At 37.4% G+C, this 20,836-nt stretch overlaps 1 protein-coding gene across 3 annotated transcripts in view; it reads left to right on the top strand.

Annotated features, from left to right (window-relative positions):
• The window catches only part of ganaba (glucosidase II alpha subunit a), a 41,593-nt gene that overhangs the window by 125 nt on the left and 20,632 nt on the right, over window positions 1-20,836 (top strand). For 2 of the 3 annotated variants that reach the window (XM_067437653.1, XM_067437651.1), the window contains exons 2-17: window positions 254-343; window positions 3,516-3,624; window positions 4,474-4,601; window positions 6,843-7,022; window positions 10,566-10,631; window positions 12,793-12,850; window positions 12,991-13,072; window positions 13,195-13,291; window positions 14,741-14,921; window positions 15,114-15,267; window positions 15,907-16,142; window positions 17,651-17,777; window positions 17,862-17,941; window positions 18,081-18,221; window positions 19,654-19,750; window positions 19,834-19,935. In XM_067437653.1, the coding sequence (XP_067293754.1) occupies window positions 254-343; window positions 3,516-3,624; window positions 4,474-4,601; window positions 6,843-7,022; window positions 10,566-10,631; window positions 12,793-12,850; window positions 12,991-13,072; window positions 13,195-13,291; window positions 14,741-14,921; window positions 15,114-15,267; window positions 15,907-16,142; window positions 17,651-17,777; window positions 17,862-17,941; window positions 18,081-18,221; window positions 19,654-19,750; window positions 19,834-19,935 (1,928 nt within the window). The remainder of the gene's footprint in view (window positions 1-253; window positions 344-3,515; window positions 3,625-4,473; window positions 4,602-6,842; window positions 7,023-10,565; window positions 10,632-12,792; window positions 12,851-12,990; window positions 13,073-13,194; window positions 13,292-14,740; window positions 14,922-15,113; window positions 15,268-15,906; window positions 16,143-17,650; window positions 17,778-17,861; window positions 17,942-18,080; window positions 18,222-19,653; window positions 19,751-19,833; window positions 19,936-20,836) is intronic. The other variant, XM_067437652.1, reaches the window with a different exon arrangement.

The raw sequence follows: 20,836 nt of genomic DNA, 5'->3' as shown, positions 1-20,836 counted from the left end.
TTTTACATTCCGAGCGATTTGATTGCTTAAAATCGCTTTATATAATTTGTGAGTTATTCCTCACGATGTCAGAAGTGTTTGCCATTATTGCTGACAAAAGACTGATGTTTTGGTACCATGGTGCATCGGTGAATTCATCGTTTTATTTACAGAAAACGTGGTCTGTGGTTGATATAAGTTAAACGTGTGAGCGATAGTGTCCACACAGGTTACAGTAAAGTATCCTTTGTCAACGTGCGGTATTGTCTTTCAGTTTGGTGCTGATTCTGCTGCTGTTTTGTCTGGGCGCTCAGGCTGTGGACCGCAGCAACTTTAAAACATGCGAGCAGAGCGCCTTCTGCAAGTGAGTATGAGTCCACTCAATATAAGATGAATAAACATGCAACCGATGATATCTGAAAATATGTGTGCGATGTTCTCATGTGATACGTGTTCCTTTTCTACGCACTGCCCAGGATGGACCAATCGCAGTGTTTCGTGACTGATTTTATCGTACGAGTTGTTAAAAAAAAAAATATCCAGGACCCTTTCATTTGGTATCATATTTGTTACCAATCACTGAAATTAATACACGTGGATAGTTGTACTTTTGTATTACACATCTCTCAAATGGTAAGACAAAGACAACGTTACACAATAGAGGATTGAACCTTCTGAGCCAGCATGCGCCCTCTATAGGAAGACAGGTTAATGTAACTTGACTACACTATTTTCCAGTGCTCTACTACACTATTATGAATTTTGATGGTGTCTACCTACCACTAGAGGTAGACTCTGGGTCAGGCTGGACCGCAGTATTCCACAAAAAGTTTTTCAAGTATTCCGGGAAAAAAAAGGAGCACAACTGATCCAGTCTTTTCAATCTTTATTACTAATAGCCCTTCAACATCAATGTTTCTTTTTAACATAAACTGTTCCTCTCAATTTAAACATTCCTTTATGAACATGAACGGTTCTTAATCAACTGTCATTCTGAACATGAATTATCTTTTCTTTTTTTAATATAGCCTATAGAAATTAAATCATTAATGAAATAATGAATGATTTTAAGTTTATTTAAAATAATAGACTATTTCAAATCAAAGGCCGTAACCAGGTCAAACAGAACAGTGAATGAAAATCTAGGTCTAATTCTAGTTGGATAATAATTTTTTTGAGACCATTTGCAAACAATATTTGCATTTATTTGTGTCAAATATATTTTTAGTCCCAAGATTCTTCGCATTAGTGAATAAATACATAAATCCACTATTATTATTTGAATTCCCCAGTGGTCTGGTGGTAGAACTTTTGTAAACCGGGTTCCAGGTTCTCATCTGCTCTCATATAATTTTTTTTTTTCTTCATTAAAATTATAAAGATGCACATAAATGATTGTATATTAAGAGCAGGGACACGTTTGTGTGCAGTTTGTTTTTTGTGATTTCACCAGAAAAAAGTCTCTCTCTGCAACGGCATTAAGTGATAGATTGACTGATAGCTCGTCTGTGTGTGTGAAGACTGTGCACGAGCCAAAAGATAATATATAATCCCGCCTAATTTGATTTGATTGGTCATCTCAATCATTTTGACATTTACGAGCGCCGTTAGGCCACATTTGTTTTGACTGTCTGATCAGCCTCATATTCTGTTCCTGTCAGTCGTGTGGTGTCAACCAATTATACTGCATGAGGGAGGGCTACACACACACACACTAAAGTGAGGCAGCTTGCATTTTTAAAAATAAAAGCGCGGCACGCGCAACGTCTCCGCAAAAAGGTGTGTTTCAAAACACAGCGCTGGCCGCTCTAACATTAAACTTTGATATCAAGTAGGGGGCCACAAAATAACATTAAGGCCCACGGGCTGCAAGTTTGAGACCCATGGTCTACAGGGTCACCAATGCTTGCCCCAATCAGCCTGACGATGGCGCTACAGCGATGAGAAATGTCATCATTTACTCTCCCTCAAGTTGTTCCAAAACTGCATGAATTTCTTTCTTCTGCTGAACACAAAGGAAGATATTTGGAAGAATGTTTGTATTTAAGCAGATTTTGAGCCCCATTGACTACCATAGTATTTTTTCCCCTACTATGGTAGTCAATGGGGCCCAAGATCTGCTTCTATACAAACATTCTTCCAAATATCTTCCTTTGTGTTCAGCAGAAGAAAGAAATTCATGCAGTTTTGGAACAACTTGAGGGAGAGTAAATGATGACAGAATTTTCATTTTTGGGTGAACTATCCCATTAAAGGCACAATATGTTAAATAAATTTAGATTAAAATATCCCAACACCACTAGAACAGTTATATATTTTGTTGACTTGTGTACTTACATTATCCTAAATGCTTCCAAGAATGTTTAAATCCAGAGAAATAGGGGACAGACTGTGTCTGTGCGTCACCTATCAATGACACCATACCCGCGTTACCCTTGATTTCCGGTTTTATTTTGTAGAAACCATGGAAACACCAAAGATGCTTTAATTTATGATGTGTTTTATTAGACAGGGGAGCAACTGTTTGGGGAATCATTGTTCTATGGCTCAATACAGTTAGTCTTATTGTTTAATTCTTGTTTTCTTGATTTACCTGGAGTACTGTGTTTTACCATGCCTAACATTAATCTAGCTCACTGCAGTGTGAACATGTCTCATAGTAGTGCCGAACGAACGCACGGTGTTGATTATAACATAACTTTCAACACGCTCAGAAACAGCGCTGCATTTGATTCCTCGAAATCAAAGCGTCATCAAGCTACGCCTTTTTGTTTTGAATAAGTGACCTCTAGCGGCAAAACTTACATACTGTGCCTTTAAATGGCTATAACTCTTGAATGGAATAAGTTAATTTCACCCAACTTTGTACACCTGTGAATGAGCATTATCTTTGGTCACATGGAAAAGGACGCAGCGTCTGGCCACTTGGTGGTGCTATAAAATGATGCACAGAAACAGCTACAGCTACGCTACAGTCAGTCCAATTGATTTGAAAACTTTTTTTTTTTGATTGCACATTCTTTTCTCTTTTGTTTGTTGCATTATTTTAAATGGTGTATTTTGTTGTTTTTTATTTGTTTTTGTAAAGCAATTTGAGATGCACATTTAAAATAAAATATATAATTATAATGAGGACGTTTGCATATCTTGAAAAACTTGGCATCTGTCTGAAAATAGCCATTTTGTTTTATGCTGAATTTTAGACACATCGCAATTTGGTGAGCACATGCGACATGTTTCTAAAGAAACATGCAACTTTTATGTAGATCAGGCCATAGGTGGTGCTATAATAGTCAAAAAGCTTTTAAAACCATACATTTCCTTGGTTAATGACATGTATTTGCTGTAAATGTAAACATGTAAACAATGCAGCTTGCAGCTATATTTTCAATGGTAGTCGAATATTACTGCCAAAGTCTTTTTATGAGAGATCAGATTTTTTGCCTTTTCATCAGTGTTTAGCCATACCCACATTGTATCCACATTCAAAATGATGCCCAATTGCACATGTATGTTTTCTGTGTATATGTTTGTAGGCGTCAGAGGGAGATGAAGCCAGGTCAGTCTCCGTACAGAGCTCTGCTGGACACGCTGGAGCTAAGCGACTCCAGACTAACCCTGCAGCTCATCAATGACAACAACAAGGTCACTAAATATACCAAACCAGCACTGGAACTGACATCTTCATGTCAAAGTTGGTTGTTTGGGGATAAAGTCTCAATTGACCATTCTTGTTTTATGATAACATATTGAAGTATTTTGTAAATTATTTGTTAATGGACATTATTTTTTTAATTGCTTGTTCCCTCGTAATCTTTAATCAAAAACAATGAATTCGGGACTAATCTTTCCAACAACCTGTTACTCTCGTGAGATGGCAGCAATAGAAAAATGACAATGATCCATTTGAATGATTGGAAAAAAAATGCTGCCCTACATGTTTTTCCTGTTTGAGAAGCCGTTTCACTCGGATATACGTTATGAAAGAAAAGATTGCAATCCCTGTTCTGTGCCATTTGTAAGATTTAGAACTTAGGGTCGGGAAATTTTAGGTTTGATGATCTATTCTTGATGTATATTTTGGTTTTTAATCAAGACATTTTCTGACTTATCAAATTTATTTATGCATTTTATTACATTTTCTTGTATATAATTAAAGGTACTTGTTAAAAGATTAAACATAAATAATAAATCAAATTCAATATTATGTTAAGAATTATCTGCCGTTAACTAAATATAGTTATGTGGCCTATGAGGTCACGGTAATGTACAAAACTGTTATGGGGTTAACAGTTAAAAATCCATTCTGAATTTTTGAAGAGAGAATCGCAATGCATCAAAAAATCCATTTTCTTTTTGTTGTTGTTGAAGAATTTGTCAGATTTTTGTTTTAATGTTAACTGTTTTCTAGAGCCAAGGTTACTGATAAAGTGGGTGGTCAGTGTTGTGCTGCATACTAAGTGTGAGAGAATTGACTCTTGTGTTTGTTTGTAGGTTCGCCTGTTGCTTGAGCTGTACAGACTGCAGGGGAACATGACCCGGGTGAAGATTAATGAACTCAAACCACTTAAGCCTCGTTACGAGGTTCCAGATGTACTCATCTCTGATCCCCTTACTGAAGTGTAAGTCAAATCTACTCACACCATCAGAACGGCTTTTACTCTATAGATTAGTGTTTCCTCAGTGGGGGTGTTCACAGCAGGGATGGATCTTCGGGTGAGCCAAATTGACAGCTTGCCCACCTTGTCACATCCAGGGAAATTTTATATATATATATATTTTTTTTTTTTAAATACAATTTTCTTAAAGGGATAGTTCACCCCAAAATGAAATTTAGCCCATGGTTTACTCATCCTCAAGCCATCCTAGGTGTATATGACACAATTTTTTCAGATGAATACAATCGGAGTTATAATAAAAAATGTCCTGGCTCTTCCAAACTTTATAATGGCAGTGAATGGCCGTTTCTGTTTTGAAGTCCAAAAAAGTGCATCCATCCATTCTAAACGTATTCCACATGGCTCCAGGGGGTTAATAAAGGCCTTCTGAAGTGAAGCCATGCATTTGTGTGAGGAAAAGGATCCATATTTATACTACGGGCAGTTGAATGATTGAATCTGATTGGCTGATGAAGGTTCTGAGGTGTGAAATTATTTTCTTGGAAACGCACGGCGAACGTAGTTCCAGGCAGCTCTCTTGACCGCATTACATTTCCATATCACTTCGCGTAAGGCATAAAGCAACTTAAAGGCTACAAATTACATTTTTTCACTAGCGAGGTAATAACATCGCTGTTTAGAGGTGCACAGAGGTAGCCTACTTCACACAAGCTCTCGCTCTCTCTTTCTTTCTAAAATGTCTAGCTTCCATTAGACCACCTTCAGTATTCACCTTATCGAAAAAGTTTAACTGATGTGACAGACATCGGACGTAGCTTAAGCATTTTGAACTGCTAGAGCCACTACACTTTCTTCGTAAGTTGAGAATGGAAGTGGCGGAAGCTGGATATTTTACTGTATAATGTGTTACATATGGATATTTGTCTTACAAAAACCCATAAGTTCACTTCAGAAGGTCTTTATAACCCCCTGGGAGCCATATGGATTACTTTTATAATGGATGGACGCATTTTTTGGCTACTATTCACTGCCATTATAAAGCTTGGAAGAGCCAGGACATTTTTTAATATAACTCAGATTGTATTCGTCTGAAAGAAGAATGTCATATACACCTAGGATGACTTGAGGATGAATAAATCATGGGCTTATTTTCATTTTTGGGAGTATTATTTGTACTCGCCTTCATGTCATTCCAATCCTGTAAGACCTTCATTCATCTTTCAAACACAAATTAAGATCTTTTTTGCTAAAATTCGAGCACTTTCTGACTCTTCTTTTATTGTTGTAATAAAAAATGTTTCCACAAAAATATGAAGCAGCAAATCAGCATATTAGAATGATTTCTTTAGAATTATGTTTTAAAGGTGCACTATGTAGTATTTTTGCAGTAAAATATCCAAAAACCACTAGGCCGGTGTTATATATTTTGTTCAGTTGAGTCCTTACAATATCCCAGAAGTTTCCAACTATTTGTAAATTGTGAGAAAATTGCTATTTTAACTAAGGACCAGGACGTTTCAGCATTGCATTTGAGGGAGTCGCCTGTCAATCGCGTCATATCTGCGCTACCCTCGGTTTCGGCTTTTATTTAGCAGGAGCGCTTTACTCTTAGCAGTGTGAACAAGTGAACGCACGGAGTAAATTCATAACATCGAGCACACTTAAATGTATCTAATATGATAAACAGAGCTACATTACCTCAAAATCATAACCGAAAGAGCGGATCAGTGCAGGCGCCCGGCAAATGAGTCCCGTCCCGTCATAATAAAAGTCCCGGTGCTCGCGAGGCGGGTATTTGTTTAACAATCGCTCCAGCAGCTGTGCTCAGGTCCATAACACTCGGTCCTGCTCTGCTTTAGACTACAGTAACGTTAATAACCGCATGCATGAACATGATTTCTGCCCGAGTCCTATTTTCCACCGGCTGTGATAAGACCACATCTCCCAAGATGCTGCGCTCACACTTTGCATCATCAAACTACGATTTGTTTTGAATAGGCGCCCTCCAGTGGACGAAAGCTGCATAGTGGACCTTTAAACTATATTCAAATAGAAAAGTTGTTCTCAGTCAACCACTATAAGATGTCTAAAAGCTTCTTGTGTTTCCCAGTGTGTTTTATCACCTGACTAGAGAGGGTTCCAATTTGCATATTATAATTTTGTTCAGTGTTCCCCCTTGTCGCATCATATGAAATATCATCATTGAGCTATGCTGTTCTAACAGGTGTGTGTTTGTTTGTTCAGGCTGTCTGTGGTGTCTCAGGATGAGAATAGTCTGGTGTTGTCTCTGGGTGGGAAGGAGCAGCGGCTCATCGTAAGTGCTAAGCCCTTTCGGCTGGACATCGTTGAGGGTCCTCAAGTGCTCATGTCACTAAACTCCCGCGGCCTGCTAGCCTTCGAGCACCTACGCACACGCAAGGACACGTGAGTACAACGACACAAATTGGACAGAAAGGGCATCTCATTCAGGAGTTGTATTACAGATAATTCCTCTTAAGAAAACAGACAATGCTGGACCAATATTTCTTAATACTAAAAATATTTTACACTGATTTATTGGGCTGTATTTCTGATTATTTGTATAATTTTTCTTTTTCTTTCTTCCCTTTGTATTAATAAGGCCTTACTCTCTAGAAAGATAACTATAATAGCTATATTAGCGTCCACTCCAACGCACAATATCATTCTGTTTATTATAAGCATGCACTGAATAGGTTGCTACGATAGTCGGTGTTACCGTTGTTCAGAATCAACCACACCATCGTTTAGATTATTTTTATAGTAATAAAGTAATTTAGTTTAGTTAGAGAACAGACAGTACAAATAAAAGTCTCTGCTTAGTAAAGCATGATCCGAACGAGTGTCGCAGCAGGAGTCAGATCTCATTCATCACGAGAGCGGAGAGCTGACAGAGCTGAAGATGATCATGGACAATTTGGTTACAAAGTGAAATGTAAAAGCGCCTATTTAAATGAGTTTGCCATTGTTGTGTTGTTGTCATTCACGGTGTGTGCGCACTGGCACATTTTCAGTTCATGCATATGGAAGCCGAACTTTCATAGGAATTCATTGAAAGCACTCGCTTTGCTCCGTTATTAATGCCCGAGCGGCCGTGTGCATGTTACTTTTAGTTAGATAGAATTGGTGATTTAAAAGTCAATTAACCGGTGGGAAAATGTCCACATCGTCACATCCCTAGCACGGAAGTATTGTCTTCAGCTGCTATGCTCATGCTCTCTAAAGTCGGGTGGATTCTGATTATTACCAAGGAAGGCATTTGGACTTAATGTTGTGTGTATTTACCCGTTCAAGCATGATAGCACAAACTCAATTCTCTTGCATGACTTTTTTGCACTTGACCATTGAATCATTCAACATTTAAAACTGTCCGGAGGGTTTCTCACACTATCACCTGGCAATCGTGGGATAGTTAGTGTTTATATTTATAGTTGTCATCCTTGGTGTCACTATCCCTTTATTTACCACTTAAGGAAGGAATACAAATGCCAAGATTGTTGCCTCAATTTGCAGTCTGGACAAATCAATGCTAGTTGTCAAAGGTCAGAGCCAGTCTGCAGATTTTAGGCAGTCAAATTTGACCGAATTCACTGGAAATCGCAGTGTATGATGGGCATGTAAGCTTTTTTGGCTTCAAACTATGATTCCTTCCAGTCAGGATATTAAAGTGCCCCTATTATGCTATTTCAGATATCTTTCACGTAGATAAATTAAGTTATTGTCTCCTACAAGTCGTCAGTAATGCCAGTCTTACTTCCTGCATGAACCTACGCTACGCTGGTTTGTAACAAACTTGCAAATTGGTCTTCATTGGCTGCCCGTGAACAATAGTCTACTTTGACCCTCAAACACTGTAGTTGTAGCTGAGTATGGAAGAGTTCGGTTCGTGTTGTCAACATGTCGAGAAGAGGCTGTATTCTCCTGCCAAAGCAGATCCACTTTGATGCACTTCTAAAGAATGAGACTCGCAGTCGAATGGATACGGTGAATCATTGCTACTGTTTGTATCACTGTGTATCAAGTGCTGAGTAAGATCCAGAGCTGAAATTCAGATTTTCTAATTGTAATTTGGTTTCAGATTCAGCTGTTGAACAATCACAACAGACTGGACTCGTCTGACCAATCAGAGCAGAGCAGGCTCTCAGAAAGGCGGGGTTTAGAGAGATTGACTCATTTATTGTTTCAAACAGAAGTGATGCTGCAATATATATGATGAGAAGATTAAAGTGTTAATATGGCGTAATAGGGGGGAATTTAGTTATATTTTGAGAGCTCTTATAGTTGTCGGAAAGTGTCTGGCTTTGTATGGACAGTTGAAATGTTGTGTTCTGCAATAGAAAGAAAGCATTCGTGTCTAGAACAATGATTTTTGGGTGAACTATCTCTGTATCTCTGCTTCTGCTGGCATGCAATGAAAAAAAAAAAGTATAGCTATAGTTTCTTCTGTGTTCAATGTTTTTAAGAACGGAGGGTCAAGATCGCTCACAACTTCTACTTGTATTCTTGTGGGGCTACTCTTTTCATTTCTGGCTTTCTCTCTCCGAAATAAGTCTGTTAAATCTAAGCCCTGTAGAGCACACCAAGTGATCGTCCACTTTTTCAGTGACCTCACTGCTGGTTTTTCCATTATTTTCTAAATAGGAATTTACAACAGCAACAAAAAACCTTCTATAAAGTATTGAGCCGCATCAAGTTCTGTGATAAATCGGGGAATTACAGCCATTGATGTGAATTACACGGCAGTGACAGTACAGTCTGAAATGGTTAAATAGACGCCGCAATTGATGTATAATTATAAAATATGCTGTATATATGGAAGGGAACATTTTGAAATGGCTGCAGAAATCTATACCAACAACCTTGGATCCATGGTAGGTTTGTCTTGGAAGATGTGTACATTATTAACCGTCATTTTTAACCCTACTATTGCAGTCCAAATGGTCACTATTTGGGTTGGTTTTGTCCTGTGGTGTTTTATGTTCGTGATCTTATTTATTTTAATTTTTTTCACAGCAAAAATGACATCAAGTTAAACTGACACTTTAAAGGGTTAGTTCACCAAAAAAAAATAATTTCTGTCATTATTTACTCACCATCGTGTCCGTAAGGCACCATCCGTAAGACCCCCGGTCATCTTCATAACACGGATGAAGATATTTTTGTGGAAATCCGATGGCTCAGACAGGCCTCTGTTGATACCAATGTAGTTTCCTCTCTCAAGACCCATAAAGGCACTAAAGACGTCGTTACAAAGACCATCTCACTACAGTGGCTATACAATCATTTTACGAAGCAATGAGAAGTTTTTGTGTGCAAAAAACAAAACATAAAACGACTTGTATAGCAAAGGCTGATTTAAAAACACTGCTTAGTGAAACTTCGGAGCTTAATGAATAAGTGTATCAATTTGGATCATGTGTCAAACCGCCAAACTACTGAAATCATGTGACTTTGGCGATCTGAACTGCTGATTCAATAAATTAATTCATAACGGTTCGAAGCTTCACGAAGCGGTGTTTTGAAATCGGCTTATATAAGTCGTTTTTTTCCGCTTCGTAAAATGATTGTATAGCCGCTGTAGTGAGATGGTCTTTGTAACGACGTCTTTGGTGCCTTTATGGGTCTTGAGAGAGGAAATGACATTGGTATCAACAGAGGCCTTTCTGAGCCATTGGATTTCAACAAAAATATCTTTATCTGTGTTATGAAGATGACCGGGTGTCGAACGACATGAGGGTGAGTAAATAATGACAGATTTTTATTTTTTTTGGTGAACTATCCCTTTAATATGAAAAATTGGGTTCTGGGATTTGTGTCTTTTAGATAAAAACTGATCATAAAAAATGTGTCAGACATTTCATTGTTAATGTTTTTACTGAGATTCTCATCACATTCTATTTTCCTTCCCCTCTTTTTCTCAACTTTCCTCTCTTCTGTCACGCTCAGCAGTATCTCTCATAAAATAACTAGCACAGTTGGTAGCATGTGGGACTCGCTCAAGAGCATTTTCTCTAGGTAACATCCATTTGTCCAGTTCTTGACTGTAAGAAATCTTAGATTTACATCATAGTTTCTTTTACTTCATTAATCGTAATGTTTGATTAACATTTATCCATGTTTTTTAATCAACAGTAGTGCAAATATCTCTAGTGCTCCAAATTAGTAATGCTTGTATATACACTTTAATCTAATAGTGCTCTATTTGCTTTTGAGTAAGTATTAAAATAGATTTGTGTTCTCAATTTAAATTATAATCATCTTTACTGAACTAGTCATGATTCCATTTGATTTTGGCGTTATGGCTATTAGTTTTGTATTTTCTTCTACAAGCATAAACTGCAGGGTTCAAAATGTACTTTTTGTCACACCGGTCAGTTTTTGGTGGATCATGAAAATCTACCATAAACATTTACTGACCATGGAAATGTATTTGGTTAAACAAAAACAACAAAAATGTACATTTTATTTGCATCATTACCTGTTTTATTTATTTACCAATGTCATTGTGTGGGCTTCTGATTAATGTTAATCTCAAACCTTTTATATAACATGTTATTTATGTTCCTCACTCAAACAAAACTACATGATTCTCAACAAAATATTTATTTTCTTTGATTGTTTTAATGGATGAAAATAATGTAATGATACATTTTTCTTCTTTTTTGTATTAAGATTGAAAGATGCACTATATACTGTTTTTCACAGCCATGATGATATTTCATTAGGCAGTGTGTGTTTACAAATTAGCCAGCCCTCTGTTTCACCAGCCTCTTTCACACAGTAATCTCAGTAAATTATCAGAATGACTTTACCAGTAAATACACCAATATGTTGTCCTGGCTTTTTACAGATAAGATCCCATTCACACATCAGCAGCAAAATACCGTACAAGTCTGTGATGGTCTTTTAATGCTGCTCCGTTGTCTTTATTCTCTCGCATGAGGAGATAGGCTTTGATCTGTTTAATTTTACGTAATGTTTTAACTTCTAAGTAACAGACGTTAGGGGATGATCATGGTCAAAGTTGTCCATCGTGCATATTTACATTGGAAAACTATTAAAAAAGCAGGAGTGCTTGCTTACTGTTAACATTGCCGAGTAATCATGTACTCTCCATGAGAGCTTTATGATTGGCCCCAAGTGTGTTCTGACCTTGTACATGATTAATCCTCATAATCTTCATTTGTTTGTTCATGCACCGTATCATACTGGTAATTTACTGGTAATTTTAACTTCCAGGTTACTTCTCATACTGGTAAATTGCCAAAACCAATTTAATGGTATTTTTGAAAAGGTACCGTTCACACTTGATATCTTAATGGTAAAATATAATGGTCATTTACCATTCAAAGAATGTGTGTGTGAAAGGGGCTACGAACTCCACCCACCATTGCTCAGATAGTTTATTGCAACCATTTTTAAACTGTGTTGTCACCTACACAATATTTATTTTTTCATGCTGATTATTATTTGAAAAGTCAGGTTGACACATGCTCTGTTAAACATGCATTTAAAGGGATAGTTCACCCAAAAATTCTGTCATTAATTACTCACCCTCATGTCGTTACAAACGGTAAGACCGATTGAATTTAGGCTTTTATTCCCATATAAACATTGGTAAGCGAACATAAAAAGAAGCTCAACCAAACCTGCTTGATGCTTAAACAAACCTTTTGCTTGAGCACAAACGGGATGCGTAACAGGAGAATGAACCTCATTGGGTCTCTCACGTCAAGTGGGAGAGTTTGTGAATAAAAGCCTAACTTCAGTCTGTTCATCATATAAAGCAATCGTGTCTCTTGAGAAAATGTTGACTTAATCTTTTAATTCAAATCTCTTTATGAGCTTTTTGAAGTGTCACAGTGGTAGTTGTGTAGCTGTCAATGAAGGGACAGAAAGCTCTGATTTCAGATCTTAATTTGTGTTCTGAAGATGAACGAAATTCTCACAGGTTTGGAATGACATGAGGATGCGACCTTTTTGGGTGAATTAAAAAAATCAACAAATGCTTGTTTGGTTGTAGAATCACTGTATATTTGCGCTTGAAGAAATTGAATTGCAAAGTGATGTCAAGTACAGGTTTTGCACTGGTTTATCATATTGATGCATCTCTTATTCAAGAACTTATTCAAGTTTACCCTCCTTTTTATTAAGAGAAACTGTGTTTACTTTTCAGTAAAAGTGAGTCGGAAGAAATGACAGGACAGGAGAGTGTGGAGAAGCAGTCCGACGAGGTGTGTGTGTGTTTTCAATAACCGGACGTATTTATCATAGTGTAAAGTGTGTTAATATTTTTTAGAATTGAGATCTGTGTTCCTTGTATTAGTGTGAAAATGTAAATGTTTTTATTTTATTTTTATTTTTATTTTTTTAGGATGGGCAGATCAAAGAAGAGGAGGATAAACCGGGCATGTGGGAGGAAACCTTTAAGTCTCATAGTGATTCAAAGCCCAATGGTACATTGAAATCTAGTTAAATCTTTCCCATTGTATTCTATAACATGATTAGTACAATATCTGTAAGATGAACAAAATTTTGTTTGTTTAAACTTTTTATTTTTTATTTTTTTATCATTCAGGTCCGTCATCTATTAGTTTAGATTTTTCTCTGCCTGGTGTGGAACACGTTTATGGCATTCCTGAACACGCAGACTCGCTCAAACTGAAGAACACAGAGTGAGTTCTCATGCAGGACACACAAGCAGCTTAACCATATTTTAATGTGAATTAAAACATGAATTTTATTGCTGGTCCAGGGTGAATATTACTGGGTTTGTGCATAGTCATGTTGTTCACCAGCCAAATTTAGCTGGTGAGGCTGACTGATAAAATAAGTTATGCTGGTTAGGGTTGGCAAAACCAGACAAATCCAACCTGGCCAGTTGAATTCACTACTGATGAAAGTTAGCGCACACACACACTCAGACTCACACACACTCACAACACATCATTCACGATATGTTCGTGTTGTTCACATTATATGCACTTTTGATTGCCAACAAAACACACATTTAACCCCATTTAAAAGTTCTAAAGTGTGTATTTATATGACTATAAAAGTGAAATATATTGTCAAACTATAATCGCTTCTGTAGTGCATTAAGGATATAATCTATATAAATCACGTAAAATAAATATAATGGTAATTAGCAGCAAAAAGCTGGGTCATTTCATTGTGAACTGATTTATTTTTGAGCAAGACATACAGGGTTAAGTGACTTGATAAATGTCACAAACCAAAACTGGACCAATCAGCTGTGAGTAGTGATCTCTCTGCTGAGCCCAGTAAAACCTGCTCCGGAGCAGGATAGCCATGTAGTCGAGATCACAGTGATTAAAGGTCCTGTCTTCGCATGTTTTCGAAGCTTTGATTATGTTTACAGTGTGCAATATAACATGAGTTCATGTTTCGCGTGTAAAAAAACACAGTATTTTTCACACAATTTACTTATCTGTAAACCGCTGTTTTCTCAAACGGCCTGATGATTTCCTTGTTCTATGAAGTCCCTCCTTCAGATTTACGCAACGAGTTCTGATTGGGCCAGTGTTCCCGTGTTGTGATTGGACAGCAGCTTAGCGCACTTTGCCCGGAAAGGCGGGGAGATGCTAGCGCTGAATGCGCGCTCTTCTCCACGTGGGAGAGCAACGAGACCACGCCCCCTATTTTGCGTGTTCTTGTGGGCGGAGGGTTAGTCAACAAACGGTTCTAGTGACGTCATTCCTGCAGGAAGTGCAGGGCTGTAGTTCAAACCGGCCGCTCGCTGTAGGCTTTGAAAGTGAACTTCTGTTAAATAAAATGCTTGGCATTGATCTTTGAGCTTTATAATTTTACAGGTATTATTTATGCTCTTACAACAACATTACACACTAACTAAAGTTTGAAAGATGGGATAGTGAAGAACTGGACCTTTAACATCGCTTAACCAATCCACCCTGACTCAAACCAGACTTTGCTTAAACTTACCTTCAAGAAAGAGGCCAAACTAGCTTGAACATTGTACATTGTTAAAGGAAGAGCCATTTAAAATGTTATGTGACAACAGCTTATCATGTATTTGTTTTTAGCACTAAACCAGTAACAATAGTGTTTCACTGGTCCATTGTTGTGCTCTTTCTTTTTTTTAGTGGGTCAGACCCGTATCGACTGTACAACTTGGATGTTTTTCAGTATGAGCTACACAACCCAATGGCCCTTTACGGGGCAGTTCCTGTCCTCATATCTCACAGTACTGAGCGCACCATGGGCATCTTCTGGCTCAATGCAGCAGAGACATGGGTGGACATCAGCTCAAACACTGCAGGAAAGGTGAGAACGAGCAAACTGCTTTTGGTTTACAAAATAATTTTGAACACTGAGGTTCAAATGTTCAAATTAGGGAAATGAAGTATATTGGAAGCATTGTTTGGTAAGTTGGTATTAAAAGAAGATTATCTGTTTCAGTTAATTTCATAGTTCAATTGTATAAGCACATTTCCCTTAAATGTGTCCATTTTTCAGACTATGTTTGGAAAAATGCTGGACTTTGTACAAATATCTAGTGAAGCTCCTCAGACGGATGTGCGCTGGATATCTGAGAGTGGTATTATTGATGTCTTTATCATGCTGGGACCAAAACCTACGGATGTCTTCACTCAGTACGCCTCACTCACAGGTACTCAAACACACAGAGACAGGATGTACCACACACACATTCACTGCATACAGAGTCGGCGCTAAACTTCAAAATAACATGATTTACATATTAACATGTTTCAACTTCACTCAGTTTGTCGTCATTTACTCACCCTAATATTTTTTTTAAAACCATGACATTTTGAAAAAATGTCCACAAAATAATTTTGTCCACTATCTTTAGCTCTCATTCATGAGTTTTCTTATTCATTTAGGAGACAAAAACAAAAATAGGGATGCGCCAAAATGAAAATTATTCATGCACTTGGCCGAAAATAAATAAATAAACAAATGTCATTACAGTTTAATTATATATTTAAGTCCTGAGTAATGTTAGTTAACATGTACTTACTATAGGGTTGGGGATAATTAGGGTTTGGTTGAGGGTTAGATGCATGTAGTTATGCATAATTTATTGTCATTACTATGGAAAGTACAAGTTGCGTGTAACAAGAACACTAATATAAAGTTGTGTGTGTATATATAAAATATGATTCGAATGGATCCAGGAATGCAACAATTGTTTGAAGATTTTGAATGCATAATGAGCCATGATTTATAAGGCATTTTGAAAGTGTTTAATTAATCCTGTTCCTAAACATGACGTTCTCTTCCTTAGGCACTCAGTCATTTCCTCCTCTCTCAGCGCTGGCATACCATCAGTGCCGCTGGAACTACAATGATCAGGACGATGTAAAGACTGTTGATCAGGGCTTTGATGAGCACGACATCCCGTATGACTTCATTTGGCTGGACATTGAGCATGCAGATGGAAAGCGTTACTTCACCTGGGACCCCAGCAAGTTCCCCCAACCTAAAGACATGCTGCAGGGCCTGATGGACAAAAGACGCAAGGTGGGACATAAAATATGCCCTGTGTGATGAAGCTAAAATTATATATATATATATATATATATATATATATATATAATGTCGAGTTTGGAATAATGAAAATGATTTTGGAAACTAGTTTGGAAGTTATTGATTTTTTTTTTGGAAGAAAAAAAATATTATGCTCACCTAGGCTGAGTTTATTTGATCAAAAATAGTTAAAAAAGTAATATTGTGAATGATCTTTTTTTCCATATAACTGTTATGACATCATCTAAATATATATTTTGTAAATGTATGTTATGTAATACATGCTTTTCACAATCCAATCAGCAACCAAATATGAAGATAAAATCAAGACCTGCCCTGGTTTTTTTTATTATTTGAAAAGTTGCAAGACATGTAAAAATCATGTGCAATGCAATACCACTTCACTTGACCATTAAGTTTTTAAAGTTTGGTAAAATCATCCAGATATAAAAAAAATCATTCTGATATTTAATGTTGTTTTTTATTAATTATATTGCCAGATGAAAAATGCGATATTTTTAAAATGCGAAAAGTAATTACAATTATATTTAAAAACTGAAAATATTGCCAATATACATGTTTTACATTCTTTTTGTGAGAAGCCATCCATACAACTTGTGAAAGTGAACAGCAGATTTTACTGTACCATTACATAAGTGTCACTGTAAACCAGGGAGGTTTAGGGTTTCAGGTAGGCCTACATTTATTTAACAATAGAAACTGAATAGTCTAATGTGAATTATTAACATATACTGATTCTTATTAATGCTAAAATCACTTATTAGTGATTTTCTCTTTGTCTATTATTGTTGGATTAACATGAAGATGCACATGAAAGCAGGTTTATTCGGCTGCTGTCACTTTAAGAGCTGCACGGATGCAATATATTGTTACATATAGTGTTTAGTTCTACTAATACAATCTGACTGGGTTTATGCGAATACTCAACGGACAACGGATGGAAACTAGCCTTTTGCTACAATCCGGTGTGTTTACATTCATGTATAATCATGTCTGTTCATTAACACACACTGTCCCTAATAAATAAATAAAATTAAAAAATTTAAAAAATGGGTGTTTGGACATAATTTTGTGTGTATATGGCCATATAAGATATGGAAGAGAACTGATTTCAGGATAATGCACTTTCCAAGAGCCAGCTTTCTGTGCACGCGAGTACTTTGCTTAAATGCCCAATAACATTAAGCATTTGTCCAGTCTACTCTCTGCTGTCTGCGGCAGCCTAAAACCTGGACTTTTTTTTACTCTTGAAGTATTAAAATCATGCTGTTATCGCAAACTTTGTATATCACAATATGTACATTTGCTATATTTCAATGTACCATGCAGCTCTAATATGCATCTAAATAATACACCGTTTTTATTGACTATTCAATATACTACCCAGCTTAAACTGAAATAGCCATTGTTGACCTGTTAAAATAGTTTTAATTTATTGCTACATGCTTTGATAACAATCATGTGACATTTTGTCTCCTCAGCTGGTGGCCATCGTAGATCCTCACATTAGGGTGGACAGTGGCTACAAGATTCACAATGAGATCCGCTCGAAAGACTTTTACGTGAAGAACAAAGATGGAGGAGACTATGAAGGCTGGTGCTGGCCAGGTGTGTAGCTGCTTGTCCAGCTCTCTGTTAAAATCAATGTTCTGTACTCGTCAGTGCTGAAACTCACTGTTTTCTCTGCTGAAGGCAATTCTGGCTATCCTGACTTCACTAACCCTGAGATGAGAGCCTGGTGGGCGAGCATGTTTGCCTATGACCAGTATGAGGTAAGGGCTTTCTGAACAGCCGATACCCTTGACTGTTTATTAGATTCTCTCTTACAATTAAAATGTTAAGAGTGATAACTCGAGGCAATTTTAGTGGAGACGACTGTAAGTTTGTTAAATCCCTGTTGCCTCTGTCCAGGGATCCATGGAGAATCAGTACATCTGGAATGACATGAACGAGCCATCTGTGTTTAATGGGCCTGAGGTGACCATGCACAAAGATGCTGTTCATGGTGTCTGGGAGCACCGAGATGTTCACAACCTTTATGGACTCTATGTGGTGAGAGACCAGTTTTTTGGCGGATAGTTTTATCTTCTTCAGTTTTCCTTTAAGCACATAAAGGACCTGATATACTCACTGTAAAGTTAGATTTTAGGTCTTCACTTAGGGTTAAAAAGTTCTATATACTTGTAGGGGTCATGGTATGCTGTTAGCGAACATCCTGAATTCCTGATGCCTCTCACTATAGGGGTGTAACGAGACTCTTATCTCATGAGGCAAGACACGATTTTTACATAGTATTTAATAAGATATCCTCAATGATGAAATGCATGATTAGAAAAATAGTTTGCAGGTGTATTTGAAATGTTTTAACTACCGTAATCATCTTGTAATGAATGTCATTTCAGTTCTACTCTCTGAGTATGAATTATCATATGCAGTAAAAGACAACAAGCACTGTAAAGATTTTGCCAAAAGCTGACTGGCTTCTCTTCTGTATGATTGTCTTTTCAAAACTTAGAACTGCACATGAGCTTCTTTTGACCTCCTAACTGAACTCCTTCCCACAAATTAATCATAAATATTAAGTACAAACAATAACCATAATCAAAGTACTCAATATTCAAAGTGCAAACAGAGACCAAATGTTTTTTTCAAGCATGATACATAGCTTAGAGATGATTACAACTACACAGATAGTTTTCATATTGGGAGATATTCGTGTGCCTCAGGGAGCCACTTTCAAACAGCGGTAATGCATTGAAATCACGTTTGAATGCGCTCCCGTTTACTTTCACTTTCGCAATCATGTGTACTCTGTTAATAGGGAGCGCTGTGGCTGAACGCGCATTTTAAAATATAATAAAATAATCCTCCGCCTCGGTCTAGTCCACTAACACGTAACACGCTCGTCTTCTCGTCACACGATCAGTGTTGCGCAATATGTATGTACGACTCGAACGGCTCATTCTAGATGAGCTGATGGAATTGAAGCGACTGTTATCCACCTGAATTTAATTGTATTTATTTCTATAAAAAGCAATAAAATCACAGACTAGCCACTGTCAATGATGAAAATACCTTAGGACCCCACGAGAAACAATTACCATCCAAATAAGGCTTAAGATGGACTCGAACCCTACGGTATTACAAAATGTAAATAAAAAATAGTTGGTCTCCTAAGGAATAAAATGTTAAAAGGGAGACATTCCCTTTATTAAAAGACTTTTAATGTCACAACCTGTGACCTTATACTCAATATGAATCCACAGTGGTCAAATGGTACAAGTCAGAGCGCTCAGAAAATTCCCAGTAATTACAGGATGTGTAATCACACACCTTTTTACAAACCTTTTTTATGGTGTGAACGCACCTATAATACTGAAAGGCGTGTGTGATGGAGTGAAGAAATGAATAGCTAAAAAAGACTGAAGTGGTTGTTGAAAACTGGTTCTTTCTTTCTCTCTTAACAATACATGTGTATTTCCAGCAAAAAGCGACTGCAGACGGCCTGATTCAGCGTTCAGGAGGAGTGGAGAGGCCTTTCGTTCTGACCCGAGCATTTTTTGCAGGATCCCAGCGTTACGGTGAGAGACTCTTTCTCTTCAGACACAAGCCTCATGTGTTTTGTTTGAGCGTTTGGTGACGACTTCCTCTGTCTGTGGCTCAGGTGCGGTGTGGACAGGAGATAACGCAGCTGAGTGGGGTCATCTGAAGATCTCCATCCCCATGTGCTTGAGCCTGGGCTTAGTGGGCATCTCTTTCTGTGGAGGTGAGCAGTTTCTCTAGTAATGAGAGGTCCTGACCTCTAGTATATACTTTGATACAAAAAAAGTGACGTACAGTGCTTGATATGGGTGAACAAAACTGCACACATATTTAGATAACAACCGCCAGTTAACCAGGGTCCCTGCGGAGTCTTAAAAAGTCTTAAATTTCAAAATCAAAATATAAGGCCTTAAAAAGTCTTAAATTCGCAGAAGCATTGTGTTCTAGGTCTTAAATAATGTTAAACAGGTCTTAATTTTCCTACGTCAATGTAACGCTACCTCATTGAAATGCTCTCGCCTCCGCAGCACGCGCGCACGTGTGTGTGTGGGTGTGTGTGTTTGTTGCGTGGTGTCTGTAGTTCTTTCTTTCACTAGACCAACTATTGTTCGCTCTATTACAACTACAAATTAGGCAAGCATGCCACTTATATTGCAGCCAATCAGCTTTCGTGTTATTGGCACGAGCCTCTTTCTGATCGTACTCCACAGACGCATAAAACGGATTTTATTCTTCAGCTGAGTCTGACGGTTCTTGCAGTTCTGCGATCGTGAACGCGAAGGCGAATCTTTCTCACCATCTTGCTTAATGACCAAATAAAAGTAGGCTATAATATACCCGATTGCACTAAAATGGTTAATAACAGTGATGTAAACTCCGAACTCCGATGGCGTTTGTCTGCTGCCGGTCAGCGCTCGCGCGAGTGTATTGAATGTGTTATTTCTAATAATAATTATTAATTATTAGCCTAACGTTACTCTTGAACGATCAAATATATACATTATGCATATGTCTATATCCTTTGAGTTTAAAAGTTTGGGAACTGTCAGTAAGTAGCCTACTGGAACTGGGCATTAGTAAGTTCTCAAAGTGAAAGCAAACTAATGTAGCTCAACAACACAAAC

The sequence above is a fragment of the Pseudorasbora parva genome, chromosome 3 (genome assembly GCF_024679245.1).
Source record: "Pseudorasbora parva isolate DD20220531a chromosome 3, ASM2467924v1, whole genome shotgun sequence".
NCBI classification, from domain to species: Eukaryota; Metazoa; Chordata; class Actinopteri; order Cypriniformes; family Gobionidae; genus Pseudorasbora; species Pseudorasbora parva.
Note: the sequence above shows the minus strand (reverse complement) of the source record. Positions and strands in the feature narration are given on the sequence as shown.